Below are 21,982 nucleotides of genomic sequence, written 5' to 3'. Positions count from 1 at the left end.
ACCTCAGTAACAATGACCGGCAGGATTCAGGAGTGGAGTTGCTGGAATGAAGAGTTCACACTTTGAACTAGAGGCACTCAGGTCAGCTTTCCCTAAATTCATTGCAAATGGTAAATTATTTTAATTTCTTTATCAACATTTATAGCAGAAAAAGATAACATTCTTGTCAGTTTAACAGTTTAGCACATTACTTAACACATTGTGAATTGCATGATTAAATTAAAAATAAATGCTATAAATTGAATCTTACACACAGCAAACACTTATACATAGAACACATATGCAACAATAATTGTTCTTATAAGAACATCTATGCAACAATTCTGTACTGCTGATATGGGATAATGAGTTTAATTTGTTCTCTGCACCTTCAAGCATAAACCTTAAGACTACCATGACATTTAACATTAGCTGCTGATGTGAACATTACAAATATCTTTATTTTTTCAACTGTGCTAATGTAATTGCATCCAGGCAACCTTTGCTTATAACTTCACCATTTTGTGAAACACAAATAGTTTCATTTTCTGTTATTCGTTATGCTCTTAGGGATGTTTTCTTGTCAATACCATCCTCAGCTTCCTCTTAAGCGTTATAAATGTTTTTGAACTGTCACATTCTGGAGGTGCTTTGGATATAAGTGCTTATCAGAAAGCAACTCAGATAAATTGAAAACATGTGGGTTTATTAACACAAAGAAAATATATTATGATGAAGCTGAGCTTGTGGCTAATAAGCAGATCATCGCATGGCATTCCATTCTATTTCCAATCACCCTTTGAAGCTACTGCAGTTGTACATCAGCCCCAAAGAATGAGAACTATTGGGCTACCAATCTAACCAGCCCATTTTTTTACTTGTGTTGCATATCTTCATTTGGAAGCACTTTAATTATACAAAGATACTCTGGCCACAGTAAAAAGACACCTGTATTTTCTCACTTGTTAGCTTCAACAAGCTATCACACACTTACAGTATTTAGAGCTTCTGCTCTGCTCAGCTCTGCAAAAACAGGATAACTGGATTTCAGCAGTTTTTCATAAATCATAATCAATCAATCATTCAATCAATCAGTCAAGCAGTCTACCATAATTTTGACTCAGTAACACATTGGGGGTGACCCTCATTTACATTGTAGCTGAGCAAGTTAAACAGGGACTGACAAGTAAAAATAAAGTTAAAATAAAATTTAGCAACTAAACCAAATGAAAATCATCAAGACAAAAATATAAATAAAATAAAAATAACAACTCAAATAAATAATAGGCATGAAATAGCAATAAAATATAAAATGACAAACAAATTAAATTACATAAAAGAACCAAATAAAATAAGCCATAAGAAACCTAAAAACACAGAAATAAAATTAGCTTCCTGTCGCATGACTAGAGAGGACTAATATTAGTGGGTCCTGTACAGGTTTCCAGTAATGAGTAATATATAGTCTCCAGTGATGAGTCTCAAATCTTCTAGCTCAGTGATAAACTGAATCTAGAGGTTTAAGGGTACTAGAAGATGTGTGTCTATAGATTATCTCACCATAGTCTAGGATGGATAATAAGGTTGTCTTTCAGACATTATCACTTTCATAAGTCTACACTGCTAATGTTTATAAATCTGCATTTTAATGATACAAAGAAATAAAGATTCAGAGCTACTACAACTCACTCACTCATCATCTAAGCCCCTTATCCTCTTGGTTTGCAGGGGGTGCTGAAGCCTATCACAATGCTCACTGGGCACAGGACACACGCTGGACAGGTTGTTAGTCAATCAGAGGGCAGACAAACAGACATTGCTACTATAACTAATTAGGCTAATTTATTGACTGTTTCCTTCTTAGGTCACTTCACTTCTTGTGGAGACGAGAATCAGGTACAAAACCTCCCTCAGCACCTTCAGACCTTCACACCTGCACGCCAGCGCAGGTCTTCACTTCTGGACTCTCATGTTCTTTCCTGAGATCTAATCATTCTCATAAGATAAGATCTTACGGTTTTAGTGTTCTGTAGCACCCCTGAGTGGTGGAACTCTGCACTGCAGTTTTACTGTTAACTCTTACAGTTTTAGTGTTTTTTAGAGCCCCTCAGTGGTGGAACTGTGCACTGCACAGTACTCTTCAGGTAAAACCTTGGGTAACAAGGTTACCTTGTTGCAAGTGCAATCCTGCACTTTTTTTTCCTTTGGATTTTTACCTAATTTTCCCCCAATTTAGTCGTTTCCATTTCCACCTGCTAGTTAGGACTCCCTCAATCACACGATACTACCAATGCTAGGAGGGTGAAGGCTAGCACAGCCTTCCTCTGAGAGCCACTGCATCTTTTTGAACTGCCACTCATGCAACGTCACTAGACAGCTGAACGCGCTCGCAGGAAAGCGGCAACCGCCAGATCTGTTATGTCAGCTAATAGACGCCTGCGCTGACTAGCATCGCGTTGAGTGATGGGGGAGAAGGAGGGGCCATCCAACCCACCCAGAGAGAGCGAGGCCAAATGTGTTCTCTCGGACTCTACGGATGGCTGTAGCATCACCAGGGATCGAGCTTGCGATCTCCTGATGGTACGGCCAACACTTAGACAGTTGTGCCACTCAGGAGCCACAAATCCTGCACTTTTTATGTTGCAGCTAATTCATTATTTAGAATGCACTTCACATTTGTTCTCAAGCTCTTAACCCTGTATTTATTTTCCTAGAACAAACCTGTTGTAGGGTCACTTATTTATTTTGCTCATGTGGGCACAGGCAATGCTAATCTTGGGTCATACATACGTAAGAAGTGTCCTGATCAATCGCAAGGCTGATGTGGGTTTTTCTGGCCACATGTCTTTAAGGCTTTGTTCACACAGGTAAAAGTGGCCCAAATCCCATCTTTTTCTTCATATGTGACACAGATGTGTGTCTGTGTGTCAGTGTGAGCAGCAAAAAAATGCACTGAATCTGACATTTCCGATTTGAGACGCTTTCATATGTGGTACCGAAATCCGATACACATCGGATATGCAGCAATGCAACTCAGTCTAAACGGCCAGATCGGAATTCATGCAGCTTTTATGTCAATCCAACTCAATATTCATTATAATCTCACACTGCTGAGACTCATAAACATCTGGGGTTATATTTCTGTACAAAAAATTAGAAGATTTATCCAAAATCCTCCATGTTCGAAGAGATTTTGAAAAAGATTGAATTTGAAAGAAATGGCTGAACATGGCCGTAGGAACAACAAGGCTGCACTGTCAAAGAATAGTTAAAAGTCTGAAAGCAAAGTTTAAAGAATCCGAGGACACGAACCAAAGAAGTGACCGCGTCCTTTTTACGGCTCGAACACATTCTGGGTGATGAGCCCAGCTCATAATATTATTATTATTATTATTATTGGTACAGTATGTCAGTGAGCTAAATAGTTTATGCTGTGCGATGATTTTATAATAAGTTCAACAGGCCTAATCACCGAATTTCAGTTTTTCGATATGTTAGCAGTTATTTGCGATGATTGCAGTTATTTAATCTGACTGTAATATTTTCCACACTCTACAATTATTACAAGATTATTCGTCAGGTAATTTTTTTTTTTTCCAGTACATCCATAATTCTCCAAAATAATCAGTGATCAACAAATGAGCTCTTATTTATTTACTGAAATGTTCTGTAAAGCCTGACCTCATGTAAAGGTTGTTTAAGCTGGTTTGAACTCTCTGCACTCACACTATTACTGTGTAAAACCAAATTTAAAGATGGTGTTCGCTGCTGTTCAGATGGTTAAGCATAAACGGAAGTAGCGTTCATGAGATTCTCTTAAAAGGACAAATGAATAAATAAAGTTTAGTGACAGCCAATCAGCCCATAATGTAAGAATGCTAATGGATATTTTTAATGTCTTTCAGACTCAGGATGGCTGATTACAAACTGTAACACTCACCAGCTTGATCATGAAATAATAAAGACGCCTTCAGATTCTGCTCTGTGTGTGAAGCGTTGGTCATGTGATTGAGAATGTTAAGTAGCGTAAATATTATCATGCTAAATGCTGATTCTGTAAGACAAGATCATCTCACACGTGTCCTCTGAGTTCCTATTCCAGTTCTGCATCAGTCATATTTTCATAAACTCATATACAGAAATGAAAACAGCTAAATTGATTTTTTTTTGCAAGCCCATTTCCACCCTTCTCATGTACAGTCATGCAAAATATCTTTATTTATAGAGCAGTTTTCATACCAGTGGCAACACAGTGTTTTACAGACAGTTGATAGTAGAAACTATGAGTATTAATTTAAAATCATATAAGACAATAACACATTAAATTAAGAAGATAAATACCAAAGAGACATAGAATTTGAACAGTGAATATAAATTAACACGTCCTCTACAGAGAACACACTTTTTCACATTTTAATGACAACTACTGTTTATTTGCTGAATTTATCACATTAGAAAAATGTGGCCCTTGCAAAATTTGAAATTTGAAAAAGTTGCGCACTAACATTAGCTAAGATGCCATATTTAAGGTTGGTCTTTGTAGAGGATGTTAACTTATGTGACGTCATTAAAACATTTTCATAAGACTGTAGTGTTTCCAACGCAGACTGTACTTACTCACCAAGCAAGATTGCCTCATTACCCACAACACCCTCCCCCCCCAACTGCGGGCGTCTCTGCACTAAATGTAGAGCTTCATCTCATATCACTGCTATCATAACTAACCCTTTCCTCTCTGAAGTGGCAGCGTTTTGGACTTTAATGTATGTCAGTAGGTTTTGATCTGACAGTGATGAGATGATCCTCACAAAGAAGAACAGAAATAAAATGATCATCACACTCAGACGTCTTTCTGAGAGCGTTGAGTGAAAAAGGAAGTGACTCTGAGCTGAAAGGGGAGGAGTGACGACAGAACACACAATGCAGATCACGTCTTCAGTGTCTTTGCTGACTTTCTCTCTGCTGAGATCAGAACAGTTCATAAGTGTAGGAGAGTCAGAGTGAGGAGCTTCTGGACCTTCTGGACCTTCAGGTATCCGCTGTGTTTGAAGAGTGATGCTGCCATGTTTTCCCAGAGCTCAGCAAATATTACAGCAGCACTGATCCTCATTTTACTGGCAGGTAAACTTTACATTTATTTACATTTCTGCTCTTAATGTGTTTGTGTTCCACAGCGTTGATCTACATCTGTGTCAGATTAACGTGGAGAGACTAAAAATCCTTCAACATATAACAGTTACAGTGTGTTTCAGAACATTTTAATACATTTGACACGATTCAGTCACAGGAAGTGGCTTTAGAACGAACAGCAGAGCTACAGTAACTACAGATTAATAACTGATACCATTTTTTAAATCTCTCGAAATTTACAAAATATTTAAAATATTACATTTAGAGCATTTAGCAGACACTCTTACCCAGAGTGACTTACAAAAGTGCCTTGTTGTCCAAATTTTGTTGTTGCTAGTTACAAGGTTAGGTTAGAGAGAAAGCCAGTCCTGAGCTCAGATACTGCTAGAAACAAAAGCCCATGTTGAGACCCAGAGAAAAGACCTGCAGAATTAAATAGCGCAGTACAATACATATTAATAAATAGTTAACTCGGTGCTCACATAAGTGCTGTATAAAGAGATGGTCTTCAGTCTGCATTTGAAGACCGTGAGAGACTCTTCTGTTTGGACAGCCAGTGGGAGTTCGTTCCACCACCTGGACTCCAGGACAGAGAAGAGTCTTGATGCTTGTCCTCCATGCGTCTTCAAGGATGGTGGGTCAAGCTGAGCTGTACTTGAAGCTCGAAGGGCTCGTGGTACAGTTCGAGTTTTGACCATTGCCATCAGGGAGGAGTTGGTCCGTTTTTGGCTTTGTAGGCAAGCATTAGGATTTTAAATCTGACGCAGCTACAGGAAGCCGGTGAAGGGAGCGCAGCAGTCGGGTGACGTGGCTGAACTTGGGGAGATTGAAGACGAGCCGAGCTGCTGCATTCTGGATGAGCTGCAGAGGTTGATGGCCGCATAAGAAGACCAGCCAAAAGTGAGTTGCAGTAGTCAAGCCTTGAGATGACAAGAGACTGAACGAGCACCTGGGTGGCCTCTCGAGTGAGGAAGGGTTAAATCCTCCAAATATTGTACAGGAGCCAGTAAGATTGTGTGGTTGATGGTGTCAAAAGCTGCGGAGAGACCAAGAGGAAGCAGAACAGATTACAGTTTGGCTGATTTTCCTTCCTGGAGCTTCTCAGTCACTGTTATAAAGGTCGTTTCCATTAAGTTCACCAGTTGGAAGCCAGACTGGTTGGGGCCAAACAAATGTATTTGGTTTCAATGTTTAGTGAAGTCCACATTAAAAAAAAACCAAAAAAAAAACCCAAAAAAAAACCAGTAATGAATCCTTAACTGTTGCTATGTTAACCCTTTGAAATAACCACAATCAGAGTACGACCATCAGAATGTGTGCTCATGGTCATTGCTAAATTAGGAGATTGATTACTAAGTTAGAAGAGCTTTCTTTATCCGTTGCTGAGAGAGTCCAATAGAGTCCAATATGGAACATAATTCCTTGGCACAACTGTCATTAGGATTGTCAATATGTATGTCAAAATCACCAGCAATATCAAAATGATCAAAATCTCTTGAAATAAAAGATAACCTAAAATTAGCATTGTACTCCAGAAGATAGTGGACAATTACTAGATATATTCTTGGGGCCCCTTTCAGAACCACACAAAGATACTCAAAGGATGTGATGTCACCCAATGATAATCTCTTACATTGGAAAGTCATCAAATAGAGCAGCTACACCTCCACCTTTCCTGACAGCATGTGAGACATTTACAAAGTTAAAGTTTGGTGGAGCCAACTCAATTAATACGGTTTCAGCACTACATTCATTCAACATGTTTCTGTTAAAAGCATTAAGCCCACGGGCTGTGATAAAATCATTAATCAAATAAGACTAGTTTGTGAGAGATCAAATATTGAGTAGAGCTAACATAATAACCTGTGCACTGTGTTTCAGAGACTCACATTTTACATACTGCAGATTGGATAAATTCACATTATCAGACATGAACTCCCTGTTCTTTTTGTTTCTGATATGTATTGGAATAGGAGAGATTTCTGGAATACAGTGTCCAGGCTTGTTTTGAAAACATGTACTGCTGACATCATCACTGTAGCAGCACGGATCTGAAAAATATCAGTTTGCTGGATTACTTGAAAATAGTTTGACCTCTTCCCTTTCAACGGAGGTGGAGGAGTGGAGCTCCTTTGATGATAAGGAAGAGAGCAAAGCTGCCTTTTCATTGGTTGGGGAGCTTGTCTCTTTCTTTGAGGTGGTACAGGTGCTCTGTGTAGTAATAATAGTTCATCACTTTGGCTGAACTTTCACTTTAAAGAACTCCTTGATTCTTGGTTGTGATGGGGGGTGGTGTGTGTTGTGAGGCAGTAGTTGAGAATGGAGCAGAAACTGAGCTAATTTTTTGCTGAACCTGGGGGGCGACAGAGAGAGAGAGCGACAGCTTCATCCCAGCTGAAACCACCATCTCCAGAATTGGACAAGGACAGAGGAATAGAGGGAGACATGGAAGAAAAGAAGAATAGAAGAACAGGTGGAGGAAATAAGAGGGATAGAGGGACAGATGGAAGAAAAAGAAAAATAAGTAATATAAGTTGTTTTCTGTGCTGTGTCAGTGAGAATTGACAAGTTGAACCAGTCTAGCTCAGTGCTTCTCTCTCTCTCTCTCTCTCTCTCTCTCTCTCTCTCTCTCTCTCTCTCTCTCTCTCTCTGTGGGTCAGGCTTTGTACAGATGTGATGTGGAGCAGCTGTTGTGGTTTTTTCTCTCCTTGTGCATTTCTTTCTTCCTCTTCCCTCATTAAAGGAGGAACTTCACTGCTCACTATTCTGTCTCTCTCTGTGTGTGAACTCAAGATGACCTGTGTCTAATCATCCTCTTTATCTCACCCATGTCCTCTACCAGAGACGCTGCAGGCGCCTCATTTAACACCTCAATACTGTTTGTCTGTGTTCAGAGGTAACAAGCTGGTCTGCACTGATGAGGGATTTGAGGGCTGATGCTGATATTCAGTATTTTTCATGTTCATTAGCTCAGGCTTGGCGAGTAATCAAACTTTATTTTTAACCGCTTATGAAAACTAGATAATGGGGATAAAAATGATTATTACGCCCTCGTTTTGTCAGTGTTGTTAATTATTTTTATATGTTCAGTAGTTTTCAGTAGGTTGTGTATGTGCGTTACAATGTAGTTAAACTTTATTTTATTTATTATTTTATCTATAAATATTTTTTTTCTTTGTCATTTTTTAATTTGTTTTGCAGTTTAATTGTATTTAATGTTCAAGGAAATCCTCTGTTAAAAAGATAAGTTTTTTAAGTTCAGTAAATGCAAAATAATCTGATTTTGATTTTCGCCATGTCTGAGCAGCCCTAGCTTGCAATTTTTATGGTTGGGTCCAGTTTCTTCACCAAGCCAGATCAACTGATGGCCTATTTATTTATTTATGTATTCATTTATTTGTTTATTGTCTTATTTAGCCTTTATCTCCCCTAATCTAAGGGTCACACTCAGTTTTTCTGAGCAAATGAATGCTCACTGCCCAGAAAAACAGCTGTTTAAGACTGCCCAGAAAAACAGCTGTTTGTTCTCAGGTGCCTTAATTGCACTGTACTGCATATCCACCAATCCAGTTTGCAGCAGTTTAGCCCCACCCACTCACACTGAAGTTATAAGGAGTGTTTCAGCGTAGACTGATTTTACAGGCACAATACAACACAGCCAATCAGCACAGAGCTCATTTACATAGTCTTAAAGGAACAGGAACAACAGCAGCCTGTTTAATTCCCAATAAATAAATAAAGTGCAATAGAAATGTAGGCTGTGGGCTCTTAAAGTAATTATCTGCTAATACTGATTCTAGGATCTCCATGCATTGATTTATATATTTACTATTATTTGGCTTGATGCTTGAAGTGTTTAGACATGAACATGCGTTTAGCTGACTTGACTCAGACGAGGGCGTAACCGAACAGACTCAACTCTGACTCTGCATGAAGTGACTTTTGAGCATCTCTGTGTTACATTGTATAGAAACTCATCTGAAACTGCGATTGGTCAGGATGCTCACAGCACACAGTGATTTAAACATTGTGATTGGTTGGAGGTCTCGCTTGCATATTGCAGTCTTCTGCAGTATCAGTACTGACTAAGACTAATAGCACAATAATGATTAAAAAATGATTTATTGTGCAGCCTTTTATGCATGCATGTTTGTACATGTGTAGAGAGCAAGGAAAGGTGTATAAGACTGCTCAATTTGGGAAGCTTTATTGATTTTATAATAAGGCAGCACTAAGCATATAAATGTTAATCAGTAAGTTCAGTTCAGTTCAAACACTGAATGCCTTTCACCTCTGTAAATCTGTCAGCCAGGATGAATTCATAAAACATACTTGAGTGTTTTTCATTTTGACTTGTGTTTTCTGACAAATTGAGGCTGAAAGTGTTTTGTCAATTGAATGCACAGTTAAAAAGATGAGAAATTGCTGCCTCATTTCAAAAAGGTCAAGGTTCTGCCCCCTTAGTTCGTTCCTCTCACTGTGGAAAGCGAAGGAGCTGGAATCAAGAGAGATAAAGCTTTATTGGTAGAGTCAGTGAAGTGGAAGGTTTTTAGGAAAGCACTTTATATAAGGTTTATATATGGTTTCGCTTCCTCTTTGTCTTTCTCCCTCTTTCACTTCACCTACACAGAAATTATCCTCTATCACAGAATTTAAACCAGCAAGACAAACACTCACAATAACGTCTGTCAGTGAGGAGGAGGATGATAAGCGCTTCAGGTGAAGTGAGGTTTTCCTTTACAGTCTTTGCGTCTTTACAGTTCAAGTCAATGAACCTGGGACCTTTGGTACTATTTAGGAGCCATTTTGCTACTCATACTGTTTACTGTTATCTGTAAACATGGACCAAAGTGGTTTAGCTATGCAGTAGAGCTGCACAATAAATCATTTTTGTTATTAGTGCAGCATAGGTTCCTGTGATAAGAGCTGTGATGAAACTGATCAGTTTACTTCATGCCCAGCACGGTGCTCTCTCACCTGAAAACGAATAACTTAACATGCAATCAATTACAAACCACACACATGCACAGCTCTAAACCTCCTCTGTCCTGAAGTAGCCTGTAACAATGCTTCTAAAATACTACAAATGTGTTGATTATTCATCTGCTGCTGCTCGTCCCTCTCTCCCGCTCTGTTCTCTCTCAGCTCTTTAAAAAGGCAGCTGAGCCGAGAGGGAACGAGAGCTCGCTGCTTGAATTTTTGTCTTTAATAATCGACACTCGGAATGCAGTTGTAAATACACAATTTAATAAACATTTTCAAATTTGCATTTGACTTGAATTTAAAAGTCCATAATACGCTGCTGTACTACAAGACTGATGTAGTGAACAAGTAAAACAAAGCTAATACCTTAGAATTCTAAGCTAACCTGAACTTTGCTGTGGTCACTTTTATTGTTGGCTGTTTAATTGTGAAAATGTGATTTTGACCGAACCGTCACTCACGCTGGACACCCTCAAACTGTCCTAACCTGGCTAAGGTCAGAGGTCACCTGTGCTCAGTGCAGTATCCTGTCCTCAGGCCCCTCGTCTTCTTCTCTCTGCAGGGTCGTTGGCTCAGCGTGTGAAGGTTCAGCCAGAGGTGGTTTCGTATCCAGGTCAAGTTGTAACCCTGCAGTGCCAATTTCCTGATCCAGGCCAAACTCAGCTCACACAGGTTAGAGGTCACCTCACCATAATCAGTTTATATAGATATATTGCCGCTGTTTGGGTTCAGTTTTCTCTCTTTCTGTCCTGTAGGTGTCCTGGATTTTTGAAACAGCTGCTGGCACCCGAACTAACATTGCAGTGTTTCATCCTGCGCATGGAGTTCTTTACCCCAGGTCCCCGGTGACTGGCCGCGTGAGATTTACAAGTGACCCACTTCAGCTGGAGAGTCCAACCATTCAGATCACGGATATTAAGAAGACTGATGAGGGAAGGTACATCTGTGAATATGCAACTTACCCCAGTGGAAATGAGCAGGGTGTCACCAACCTCGCCATACTAGGTGAGCAGTAGTGATTGATTATAATAGTATTCAGTTAAATTAAACATAAAATTATCTGAATTTTCAAATGTAAAAAACAATCAAAATAGCATAAAAGAGCTTGTATTGTTTATGCAGTTGTGTTAAAAAGCTTGAACACTTCTGGTTAAAAGACTTTTTTCTTATAATGTGTTAAATTCAGCAAATAAGCAGTTGTTGCGCATTCAAATGTACAGAAGTGTGTCTCTGTAGAGGACGTGTAACTTATTTTCACTCAGAAAATCAACAACACATGTAATTTGACCAGGGCACCCAAACTTTTGCATCTGGCTCATTTCTTTTTACATAAATGTGCAAAGGTTTGCAATTTGATGGAAAAAAAGCTGTTTATCCAGGCTGGGCCTTTCAAATGCAGAAAGATCAGTCTGAGATGGCAGAGTGAGCATCACACTGATCACCCGTTAAGATGATTTTAACACTAAGATGCTTTTGGGACATTGGGCTCTGGTCTGTAAGCGTTTATTTGCTCAGAAAAACACTAATTTTACATTTTACCATAAATACGATAACATGACTACAATATGTATTTACTTAAAAGTTCAGTATGTAAGATTTAGGGGGATCTATTATTAGAAATGGAATTTAGTAACAAAACCATGTGTTCATTAGTGTATAATCATGGATAGGATGGTCCTCCATCTTCCCATCACTCAGTGTGATGCTAGCTGTATATCTGTTAGCTAACATAACAGAATCAGCAGTCAGCGTTCTCCTTCAGACGTGTTGAGCTGTTTCTGTTGGTTTAGCAGTTTGAAAAGGTGTAGTGGAGCTTCACGTCTCAGAGGAAGCTTGTAGACGACTGATTCTACTGTTTTTAGCTACACAGTGTACTTCTGTCCATTTTTACAGAGAACTGTACATCAGAAACTACATTAGTTACAACTCTACTTCATCATCCATCATCTAATCTCTTTCTTTCTGTTCCAGCCAAGCCCTCAAACACCGCCTCCACAGTCACTGTACAGGCTGGCACAGCCTCGGTCATTGTGGCCCGCTGCGAGTCGGTCAACGGGCGTCCGCCAGCCACCATCTCCTGGGTGACTTCAGTGGGGGGCAACGGAACAACCCTGACAGAGAGAGATAACCAGGACAACACGGTGACGGTGAAGAGCGAGTACTGGTTGGTGCCGACTCCTGCTGACAACGGCAGAGACATCAGCTGTGAGGTGTCACACCGGATGCTGACCAGCCCGGAGACTTTCCCCATGAAGCTGGTGATTGAATGTACGTCACAGCTCAGAGCACCAATTCCGTTCATCAGCAGAGCTGCTGAATAAAGCGAGTCTCAAAAGCCTCATTATGTCCAGATCACTGCCTGACTGTTACTGTAGACACTCTGGTAAACTCGAGCGACTCAGGAGGGAAACAGGAGCATGTTTTTCACTGGAACCAATACAAATGTATTCCACTCTAAAGGCTATTGAGCTCATTGACAGTCAGGAACCTGCAGAGCTGCTGCACTGGATTAGCTTGTGCTCTGCCTCAGGGCAAATGTGGCTCATGTTGTGCTAGTTAATGTTCAGATGAAACCTTCATGCTCATGGTACATAGTTAACCTTTACTCTTTCTACACTTTCTCTCAGATCCTCCTCAGGTGCAGATTGTGGGGTATGACAGTAACTGGTATTTAGGACGCACAAATGCAGTGCTGACCTGCCAGACTCAGGGGAACCCTCCCCCCACCATCACCTGGAGAACGTGAGTATGTCCTGTGCAAACGCCTCAGGACCATCTACCGCTGCCCAATGAGCTCCTTCAGTGGGCTCTATCAGTGATTTTATTGATTTCCCATTAACCTCCATTAGCCTCCATTAGCCTCTTTTCCAGCCTCCTTGTCTCCTTCCATCTTGCTGACCGTTCCTGGTTTCCATAATCACTGCTGGACTGAGCTTTATAAGCTTAATCCTCAGGCCTTTTGACGTCATTTTAACCCACAATATATAAACAGCTTATGCTGGCAGCTGGAGTGGTCAGTGGCTGCTACAAGGGCTTTGGATTTGATGGAGGACAGAGGCTTTAAGATCATTCAGGAAGAGATAGACACCGTGTCTCCTGGCTGTTCACAGTGCAGTTCCACCCATATTTCAAAATATCTCCATAATTCAATTAAGATGTTGACAGTCATTCAGAGTGGTTTGATGTGAAACGGGTCACTGTAGAGAAACTTACCAACTCACTCACCACGAATTCTTTACAGTGGTAGTGATAGACACCAGTGGTCATGATGGTCACAGTACAAATATAGCCATGTATTTACCATCAAAAACTAGCAGTGAACCTACAGTTTTCTGAAGTTCTCTTTGAGGACAATTTTTGCTCATAACACCCTGTTAAAAATATGTTTTACTTTTATTTCAAATCTATCATAAAACAGTGTCTCAGTCATCAGGCAGTGAATTCATAACCATTTCATGTAGGAACTTTCTGTGAGGGAGCTTTTAGAGGCGGATGTCTGGTTCCTATCACCACCACTGTGAACAGTTCTGACTCGGTAAGTTTTTCTAGAACAGAGCGTTTCACACCAAACCACTCTGAACGACTCTGTTTATATCTTAACCACTTAATTATGCACGAATTTTGAAAAAATGGATGGAGTTCCCCTTTAACTGGTATCATTTCCTAATAAATTATTGTAGCGAATCTCAGTCTTTCTTTTCAGCAGATAGAAATACTTTACTGATCTTTACTAATGGAACTCTCCTCTTCATCCTTTTGGTTATTCAGAGTGTGTCACTGGTGCATGAAATTAAGATCAAGAGTCTTCTGCACCAAAGATATGGATCATATCATTAATAATAATTAATTAGTGATAGATGGAGCCTGAAGAATATTTATTAACATTATTGATTTATTAATCTTTGGTGTATGAAATCAATAAACACTGTTGTTTTTAAGTTTCATATGTGGAATATAGAGAAGTTACTGGATTACAGTGATTTTGATACATAAACACACACAGATGTTGTTATCTGTGGATTTCAGGTGGGCGAGAAGGTAAAATAAGTAAAAATGTAGAAGACGGACTCTTTAACGTTGTTTTGACGTTGCTTTAACGTGCCGTGACAGGACGTCGGGTCTGATGCCGGAGACGGTGCAGGTGAAGGAGAACAAACTGACCGTGCTGAAAGTGGATGAGACGGTGAGCACCACTTTCATCTGTGAGGTCAGGAACAGCGTCGGCACAGGAACGGACCAGGTCAGCGTGACGGTCAGGGGTGAGTGAAACCATCCATATATATGCACCAGGATCACTGTTCACTCTCACATGGCTGAGCTTCAGCTCCACAGAGGATACGTTCACATGTACACGGCCTCTGAGTCTGATCGGCTGTCGTGTAGTCGAGCTGCACGATGCGCAGAACATATGAATGTTGCTAAATATTCATGTATGTATGTATTCATATATTCATACACAGATCCACAGATTTTTCAGAATCACTGCATAGTTCAGTGTGTGAGATGTAAACAGAGAGATTCAGAGCGGTTTGGTGTGAAATGGTTCAGATGTCTTTACAGTGGTGGTGATAGGAACCAGGGGTCGCCATGACTACAACACAAATATAGACATTTTATTTTCTATTAAAAACTTCTTTAATAGGTATGTCTTATTTCAAAGCTGTAATGAAACAATGTTTCAGGCATATTTGTGTTGCATATTATCGTGTAATAACAACTCTTCAGATGTCTGGTTCCTATCACCGCCACTGTGAAAAATTCTGACCTGGTAAGCTTCTCTAGAACAGATCACACCACTCTGAATGACTTTGTTTACATCTTAGCCATTTAATTATCTAAATTTGTGTGAATTGTTATGACAAATTGGTGAAATTCCCTTTTAAAATATGATAAAAATGCATTAGTCACTCCTAGATGTGACTTGGTTAAGGACTGATGTATATTAGAACTACATGATTGATTCATTAAAAACACTCATCTGGAGCTCTGATTGGTCAGGAAGCTCACAGTATTTCACACCATAATTGGTTAGAGGGCTCATTTGCATATTGCAGTTTTCTGTGATATCAGTATTGAAAAGGCCAAAATCACAATAACAGTTAATAAATGATATATTGTATTTTTGAATACAGTTTAGCTCTGCTTATTCACACTGAAGTTATAAAGAGTGGACCAGTTTTTGAACAAGGCACAATATAGGGCCAATCAGAACAGAGCTCGTTTACATATATCAGTCTTAAAGGCACAGTAACATAAACAGCCTGTTTAATTATAAGGGATGAAAAGAGTTTGTAAAATGGGTGTGTAAAAATAAGGACTGTTTTTGGGTACATAATACCACACTAACATCAGAAGTGAAATTAAAGTAAAACTCGACACAGTTTGAATCGAGTGTGTGATGATGATGTAGACAGTTTACACAAAGCTAACTGGTGTACAGCAGCGTCCATTACTGAGCTGAACAGCCTCGTAGCTTCAGTGCAAAACTAAAGAAGCAAACTTCAGACTCCAAACACGTCTCAGCTGATGGGCTACTTTTGGTTTAAGGGGGATTTTTCACTGAACTGGAGCTTTAATTAGAGCAGGCCGTCTGGTTTCCAGCCAGCTTCCACTTTTTGATTCCTCGCTGTTGTTTCTGAGTTTTGTTCTCTTGTTCCCGTTTTCCTTCTCTCTTTCTCTCTCTTTGTCTTCCTTCATTCTGACTTATTCCTCTCACTCTCATTGCTGAAATATTAACTGATCTTTTCAAGCTCCGCCCACAGATGTGTTCTTTCCAGTCTACTGTTGCGAGGTCGGACAAGCTTTGGCTAAAAGGTTTAGTAGGCTTTAGTTTGGCTAAATCAGTTTAGTTCTGATTGTAAATCAGATGTACAGACACACTGACTGGAGAAGGAGTGTGTATGTATACACACACACACACACACACTCACACACACACATTTTCTGAAACCGCTTATCTTTCTGGGTTGCGGGGGGAGCTGGAGCCTTTTAATGTTTAATGTTGCAATAAATTATTACATAATCATGTAGTTGTGTAATTCTTTATACTTACCTTAAATTCTAGACAGGTTCATTTTTTTCCCTAAAAATGATAAATGTGCCAAAATGTAAAGGGTTGTTCAATGAAAAATGTGGAAAAAACTTTTAAGTCTGGAATAACAATCTTCAGGAATGTGGGGAAAGGGAATTCATTAGCTGAAGCTTTTGGATGGGTGGGTCCTTCTGAAAGGCTGCAATGATCTATTTACTTCCTGAAAGCCATGAACAGCACAACGTTTATTCACTTTTTCCACATCTTCCATCACAATAATGTTACAGAATGTCTGCAGGAACAACACCACGTTATTTCTGGAATGGGTGGGGCTAAACTGCTGTAGCTGAATGGTGGAGCTAAACTGCTGTAGGCTGAATAGTGGGGCTAAACTGCTGTAGCTGAATAGTGGGGCTAAACTGCTGTAGGTGGAATGGGCGGCGCTTAGCTGCTGTGGGCTGAGTGGGCAGGGCAGTTCATGGTTTTACTTGGAAATCGTTCATCAAAAAGATTTGGCATTTCTTGTGGAGTCCATCAAGGTTCAGTCTTAGGGCCTTTGCTTTTCTCTTTGTACATGCTACCTCTAGGTGATGTCATTAGGAAGTATAATTTTCATATTTATGCTGATGACACACAATTATACATTTCCATTCCTTCTGATGATCAAGACTCTGTGGATAGACTGACCAGCTGTGTGTCAGATATTTTCAGTGGATGTCGCAAAATTAAGTCACTAAAAAACTGAAATACTGATTGTTGGTACAAAAACTCAGAGAAAGCTGCTTTATGAGAAACTTGGTTCATTAACTTCATAAACCAAACCTGCAGTAGAAACCTGGGTGTGATCTTAGACTCTGAGCTCTGTTTTATCTGCATGTAATCACAGTCACTAAAGTAGCTTTTTATCATTTGAGAAAATCAGTAAAGTTTGGCCTTTTCTCTCTCAGAGTGACACAGAGAAACTTGTTGCTGCATTTATTTAGCAGAGTTGATCACTGTAATGATCTCCTTACTGAACTTCCTCAGAAAACAATACATCCTTTACAACTCATACAAAATACAGCAGCATCCTAACAAAAACAACACAGAGAGATCAGATCAGTCCTGCTTTAAAAGAGCTGCACTGACTGTCTGTATCGCTCAGGATAGAGTTTAAAGCTCTGCTACTGGTTTTTAAAGCTCTAAATGACCTTAAAGCACCGCTGACATCACAGAGTGTCTGTCTGTTTATGATCTCACATCTGCAGATTCTGACCTTCTACAAACACCTGTAAAAACCAGAAAACGTGGAGAGACTCTTTCAGTTATTCTGCTTCTAAACTGTGGAGCTCAGTTCAGCTTTTATTAGACAGTCGAGCTCAGAGCTCACTTTTAATAAACATCTGAAAACGTCACATTAACTTAGCATTTAGTAAGAACTCTGGTATTTATTTTTTTTATTTGATCTGTGTCATTTTCTTATATGATTCTATATTAATACTTATTTTTTGTATTACTATTTAACTTTATTACCTGTCTGTGAAGCAATTGGAGCTGCCACCAGCATGAAAAGTGCTATTAAAAAATCATTATAATTATTATAATTATTAAAATATTACACATCCACCAAATGTTTTAGAAATTGAGTAGGTTAATGTAACCGTATTTGTCTGTGTAAATGTTCTATATTTCAGGTTCAGCTGGGCTGTGTAAGCAGTATGCAGTTTGGGGAACTGTTGGCTTCCTTTCTGCTCTGCTTCTGTCTCTTATTAACATTATTCTCTGCGTTCAGTGAGTAACAGTGTTCTTTAGACATGGCCATGAAAGTCTATCACTTTCTAAAAACAAATTTAACCATGAACTCAGTTTAGCCTTAATTAAAAACTCTTAAACAGCCTGTTTGTGTTTAATCTGTGTGATCAGGAGGAAGAGAGGAGCAGAGAGAGGAGCTGATGTTCAGGTACTGGGAGAAAGTTTTACTCTTTCTGTTTATGAACGTGTTCCTTAAGAGTTGATGCCATTCCAGTCTTCTAAAGCTGTTCTACTGCAGCTCACAACAGCGATAGGTTCAATACAGCTTCAAATAATATGGTTTTCAATCCAGAAAACCCTAAAATGTATTTAAATGAAAGAGTAGAAACGATCAGCTGACAGTTTGTATAACGTTAGTAAGTATGCTAATTGCCATGATAGCTATGATGAAGTTTTAGAAAGTCACAGATACTTTGGCTGGATTAGCTACACTGCAAAAAGCATCTCGTGCATCTTGTCACATGAAATGATCTTAAATCTAGTCAATATATCGAATATTTTCCATTTTGAGATGGTTGTGCACTTATTATAAGACTATCTAGCTTATTTCTTACCCCCTAGAATACACACTAGAAAAAATAGCCCCATAAACTTAAGAGTAGGGACAACCTGTGATGTGTAAATATATAGAGGCAGCCAAAGAAGAGTTCAAAGCAAGAGCTGGTACAACAAACAGGTATATTCAATAGTCTTTATGATGTAGAGAGAGGAGAGGAAAAAAAAGCCATAAATTCAAAGTTTTTACCCCAGATGCAAATGTTCAACCACCCCACCAACAGTAAAACAAACTCCCACCTCAGAAAACCCACACATAAACTATATATACACAAAGGCAATGTAGAAACTACTGAAGTGAGAAGTCTTTGATGTGGCAGTGACATTAAACTAGAAGTAGAAAAAAAGTTATGGTTCAGTCCCACCAGCAGAATGGAGGTCCATAGAGATGGTGGCAGGAATAGCTGGTAACTGGGTAGACAGAGCTGAAAGGCCTTGAGCTGGAAACTCCTCACAGTCCTCCAGTGATAACCCAGTCCATGTGTTAAATGAGTTCAAAAAAACTCCTTCTGCACATGAAGATGAATACAGCGTATGAGAAACCCATACCAAACCCAACTTTAGCTACAAAAAGAGCTTTAGCTTAGCATTTTTAGCTTTAGCTTAGCATATTAGCATTAGGACTAGCTCAGCATTGGCATAACACAACTAGAAGTAGATTAGTATAACCAACTAGCATTACCATGGCCTATAACTGCAATGAAGCTATACATTGCAATTGCATTTTGTTAAAAAAGGCAACAGTACACAAACAATAGAAAACCAACAAGCTTCCCACCAAGTTGATTCCAGGCAGAAATACATGTGCTTGGACAGACTTTCTCTATTAATTCCACTTTGGAGCCCCCTAGAGGGAAGGAGTAAGAACAACCTCCTAAAGCACACGGCTTTGAGAAAAGACCCAACTAAAAAGGATAACCAGTTCGGTTACAGTGTAATTAATCTAGAACCTTGCTTTCTTTTATCATGTTCTAACAGCTAAGTTACCTGTTCGATGTGCACTCAGTCACCTGTCATAACTAATATAATACTCATTTTAAATAACAAACAATAAATAAAAGTGTGCTGTTTGTTCCCAGCATCTACCTGCTTTACCAAGACTCACCTGAATATGAGCAGCTTTCATATCTCTGGAATGTTCTACGTTCTGCTGTCACGGTAGCATTCACAATAAATAAATAGGTTTTTCATTCTAGAAAAACCTTCTGTCTGATGCACAAAACGAAGCGGTATATGTGACATTAAAAAATGAGAAAGTTTAAAGGAAAGAGGGAAAACAACTTGAAATAGTTGGCTAGCATAGTATGGATGACATTTGCAAATATACTATTTAACACAACAGCTGTTCTAGCTGAAGATTTAATAAATCACAGATCTCACTACAAACTTACAGAAACTTCGGCTGCCTTACCTGTTTTGCTAGCTGGTGTACATGCTTTATAAAATGCAGATGAAATGTTTAAAGTTGTTTTTGTTTTTTCCCCTCAAACACCACATTTACTGCGTGTAGCGCTTCAGTTCTGACCTCCAGACTGAATGTTTTTCTGTAATGAAAGATTTGTTATTTGAAACCATCAGACTGAAAGGTTTACTTTTGTTCAGTGCAGCTAATAACAACACTACACTATTATATAACCAAATAATTCTCTACTAAAGACTGAGGACTTGACTCAGAACTCAGACTCCTAAATCAACTTGTGAGCATCTCTGACTGATCCTGAATAAAAACTGAAGCTGTTCCTCCTCGTCTCTCTAAAAGGCTCCAAAGTCTGGAGACGACACTTACTCAGCTCTGAACCCCAACACCACGTCCTCCGACTACGACACTCTGACTGTAAGTCTGCACTCTGTGTACCTTCATTCTCTGGTTGAGCTTCATAACAGTTCCTAAGATCTCCTGTTTTTCAGGTTGTCCGTCCTCACCCAGTGATGAGAAGAGCTCCAGAGAACGAGAACTAACAGCTGTGTTCATTTACTCTTCATTCACCACTGTAGCTTCAGCTCTAAGGACAGAACATTAAAGAGGCGTACGGAGGATTTCTGAGGATTAAAGAGCTTTTAGAGCTCAAAACACATCAGATGATTCCTAAAGTCAGAGTGATTCTCTCAGATCAGTCAGAGGAGCTTCTGTTTATGAAGGGTCTTTATTCACTGTTGTGCTTTTATACACCATGATGATTCAGACACGGACCAGAATCAGGCAGTTCTGATCACTCAGTATGAACAGAGTTAAGATGATTTGGATCCTGTTTGATTACAAATGTCAGTGTGCACAATCAGGTTTATTTTTTTGCTATTTTATGTATTTTCATTATTTCAGATAGCTAGAAACGCTTGATTAGTTCTGTTATCTGTTATAGTTGTGCTTTATTTCTAAAGGCTGTGCTTCCAGTAACAGACTGCTAATAAAGTTGTGAAGCAGGTTGTACCGTGACAGACCCAGTCAGACGCTTGTGGTAAAATCCAAGAGATGAAGCTTTAATAGAAAAGGGATTAGCAAGAACTGTCGTAGTACAGGCGTGGGTCAAATCCAAAACAGAAAAAAGGCAAAACAGGGTAAACATAACCAGAAGGGCAAAGACAAAAGGCAACGAACAGAAATCCAGAAAAAGAGTCCAATACACAAAAAGGGCAACTGATAACACAATGGAAACACCCAGTATTTATATAGGAGAACCAATACATTGCAGCTATACTACGCTAAAGCCCTGGCTTATATACTAAACCAGGAAGGTCATATGACAGGTAACACAGGCGGAACAGATCAGAATTCAGGATAGTTGGATCAATGATTGGTTGGACGTGAGGTTGAACAGTCACATAATCTCCCAAGGGATTGTGGGAAATGTAGTCCCTGTGCGAGTCGAGGCCAGAAGAATGCATGACACAGGTTTTGTTTACATTTTTAATGAACAGTGAACAGATGAGAGACTTCTGGATGGACCTGCTGGCTGTTTTCATCACTGCTTTCCATCAGCTTCCTTATGTCAGTTTTTTCCAGTTTGTGTATAGTCAGCTGTAAACTGATAAATATGGCACTTTGTAAATCATACATTGAGAAAGACAAAAAAAATGCAAAAATATGTAACACTTATGAAACTAATTTGGTGAATATTAAGTTGAATCAGTTGAATATTAAACATGTTATTGCCTATTTAAACATAAGAACTTACATTTGAGTATGTGTATTTACAAGGGGAATATTGATCATTCCAATATGGGTTCAGCCCGGAAAGGCAACATGGGGGGGGACCATGGTCTAGCATGAGGGACCGGTGCAGTGCCGTATAGGTGGTAGGAGAGGGGAATCGTTGATGGCATGGACACTTGTGGCGAAAACTAGCTCTTGGTACGTGGAATGTAACCTCATTGGATGGTAAGGAGCTGGGAGGTTTAGAGGTACCAACTAGATATAGTTGGGCTCACCTCCACTCACAGTGTTGGCTCTGGAACCAAACTCCTTAATAGGGGTTGGTCCCTCTCCTACTCAGGAGTTGTACAGGGCGCCGGGCT

At 39.5% G+C, this 21,982-nt stretch overlaps 1 protein-coding gene across 1 annotated transcript; it reads left to right on the top strand.

Annotated features, from left to right (window-relative positions):
* Positions 1-4,751: 4,751 nt before the first annotated feature.
* On the top strand, positions 4,752-21,624 carry LOC118811076 (nectin-2-like). Its single transcript, XM_036575289.1, has 10 exons — positions 4,752-5,100; positions 10,655-10,764; positions 10,848-11,097; positions 12,064-12,360; positions 12,720-12,834; positions 14,203-14,351; positions 17,797-17,893; positions 18,026-18,062; positions 20,229-20,303; positions 20,378-21,624. The coding sequence occupies exons 1-10, from the start codon at positions 5,043-5,045 to the stop codon at positions 20,426-20,428; spliced, it is 1,239 nt and encodes a 412-aa protein (XP_036431182.1). The 5' UTR covers positions 4,752-5,042; the 3' UTR covers positions 20,429-21,624.
* Positions 21,625-21,982: the final 358 nt, after the last annotated feature.

The sequence above is a fragment of the Colossoma macropomum genome, unplaced genomic scaffold, assembly GCF_904425465.1.
Source record: "Colossoma macropomum unplaced genomic scaffold, Colossoma_macropomum, whole genome shotgun sequence".
Classification (NCBI taxonomy): domain Eukaryota; kingdom Metazoa; phylum Chordata; class Actinopteri; order Characiformes; family Serrasalmidae; genus Colossoma; species Colossoma macropomum.
Note: the sequence above shows the minus strand (reverse complement) of the source record. Positions and strands in the feature narration are given on the sequence as shown.

Bases quoted from the DNA above. Each gene is read 5' to 3' on its own strand.
- LOC118811076 (XM_036575289.1), top strand. From the start codon at position 5,043: ATGTTTTCCCAGAGCTCAGCAAATATTACAGCAGCACTGATCCTCATT. The intron at 5,101-10,654 runs GTAAACTTTACA...TTCTCTCTGCAG, and splicing joins GATCCTCATTTTACTGGCAG to GGTCGTTGGCTCAGCGTGTG. The intron at 17,894-18,025 runs GTGAGTAACAGT...CTGTGTGATCAG, and splicing joins AACATTATTCTCTGCGTTCA to GAGGAAGAGAGGAGCAGAGA.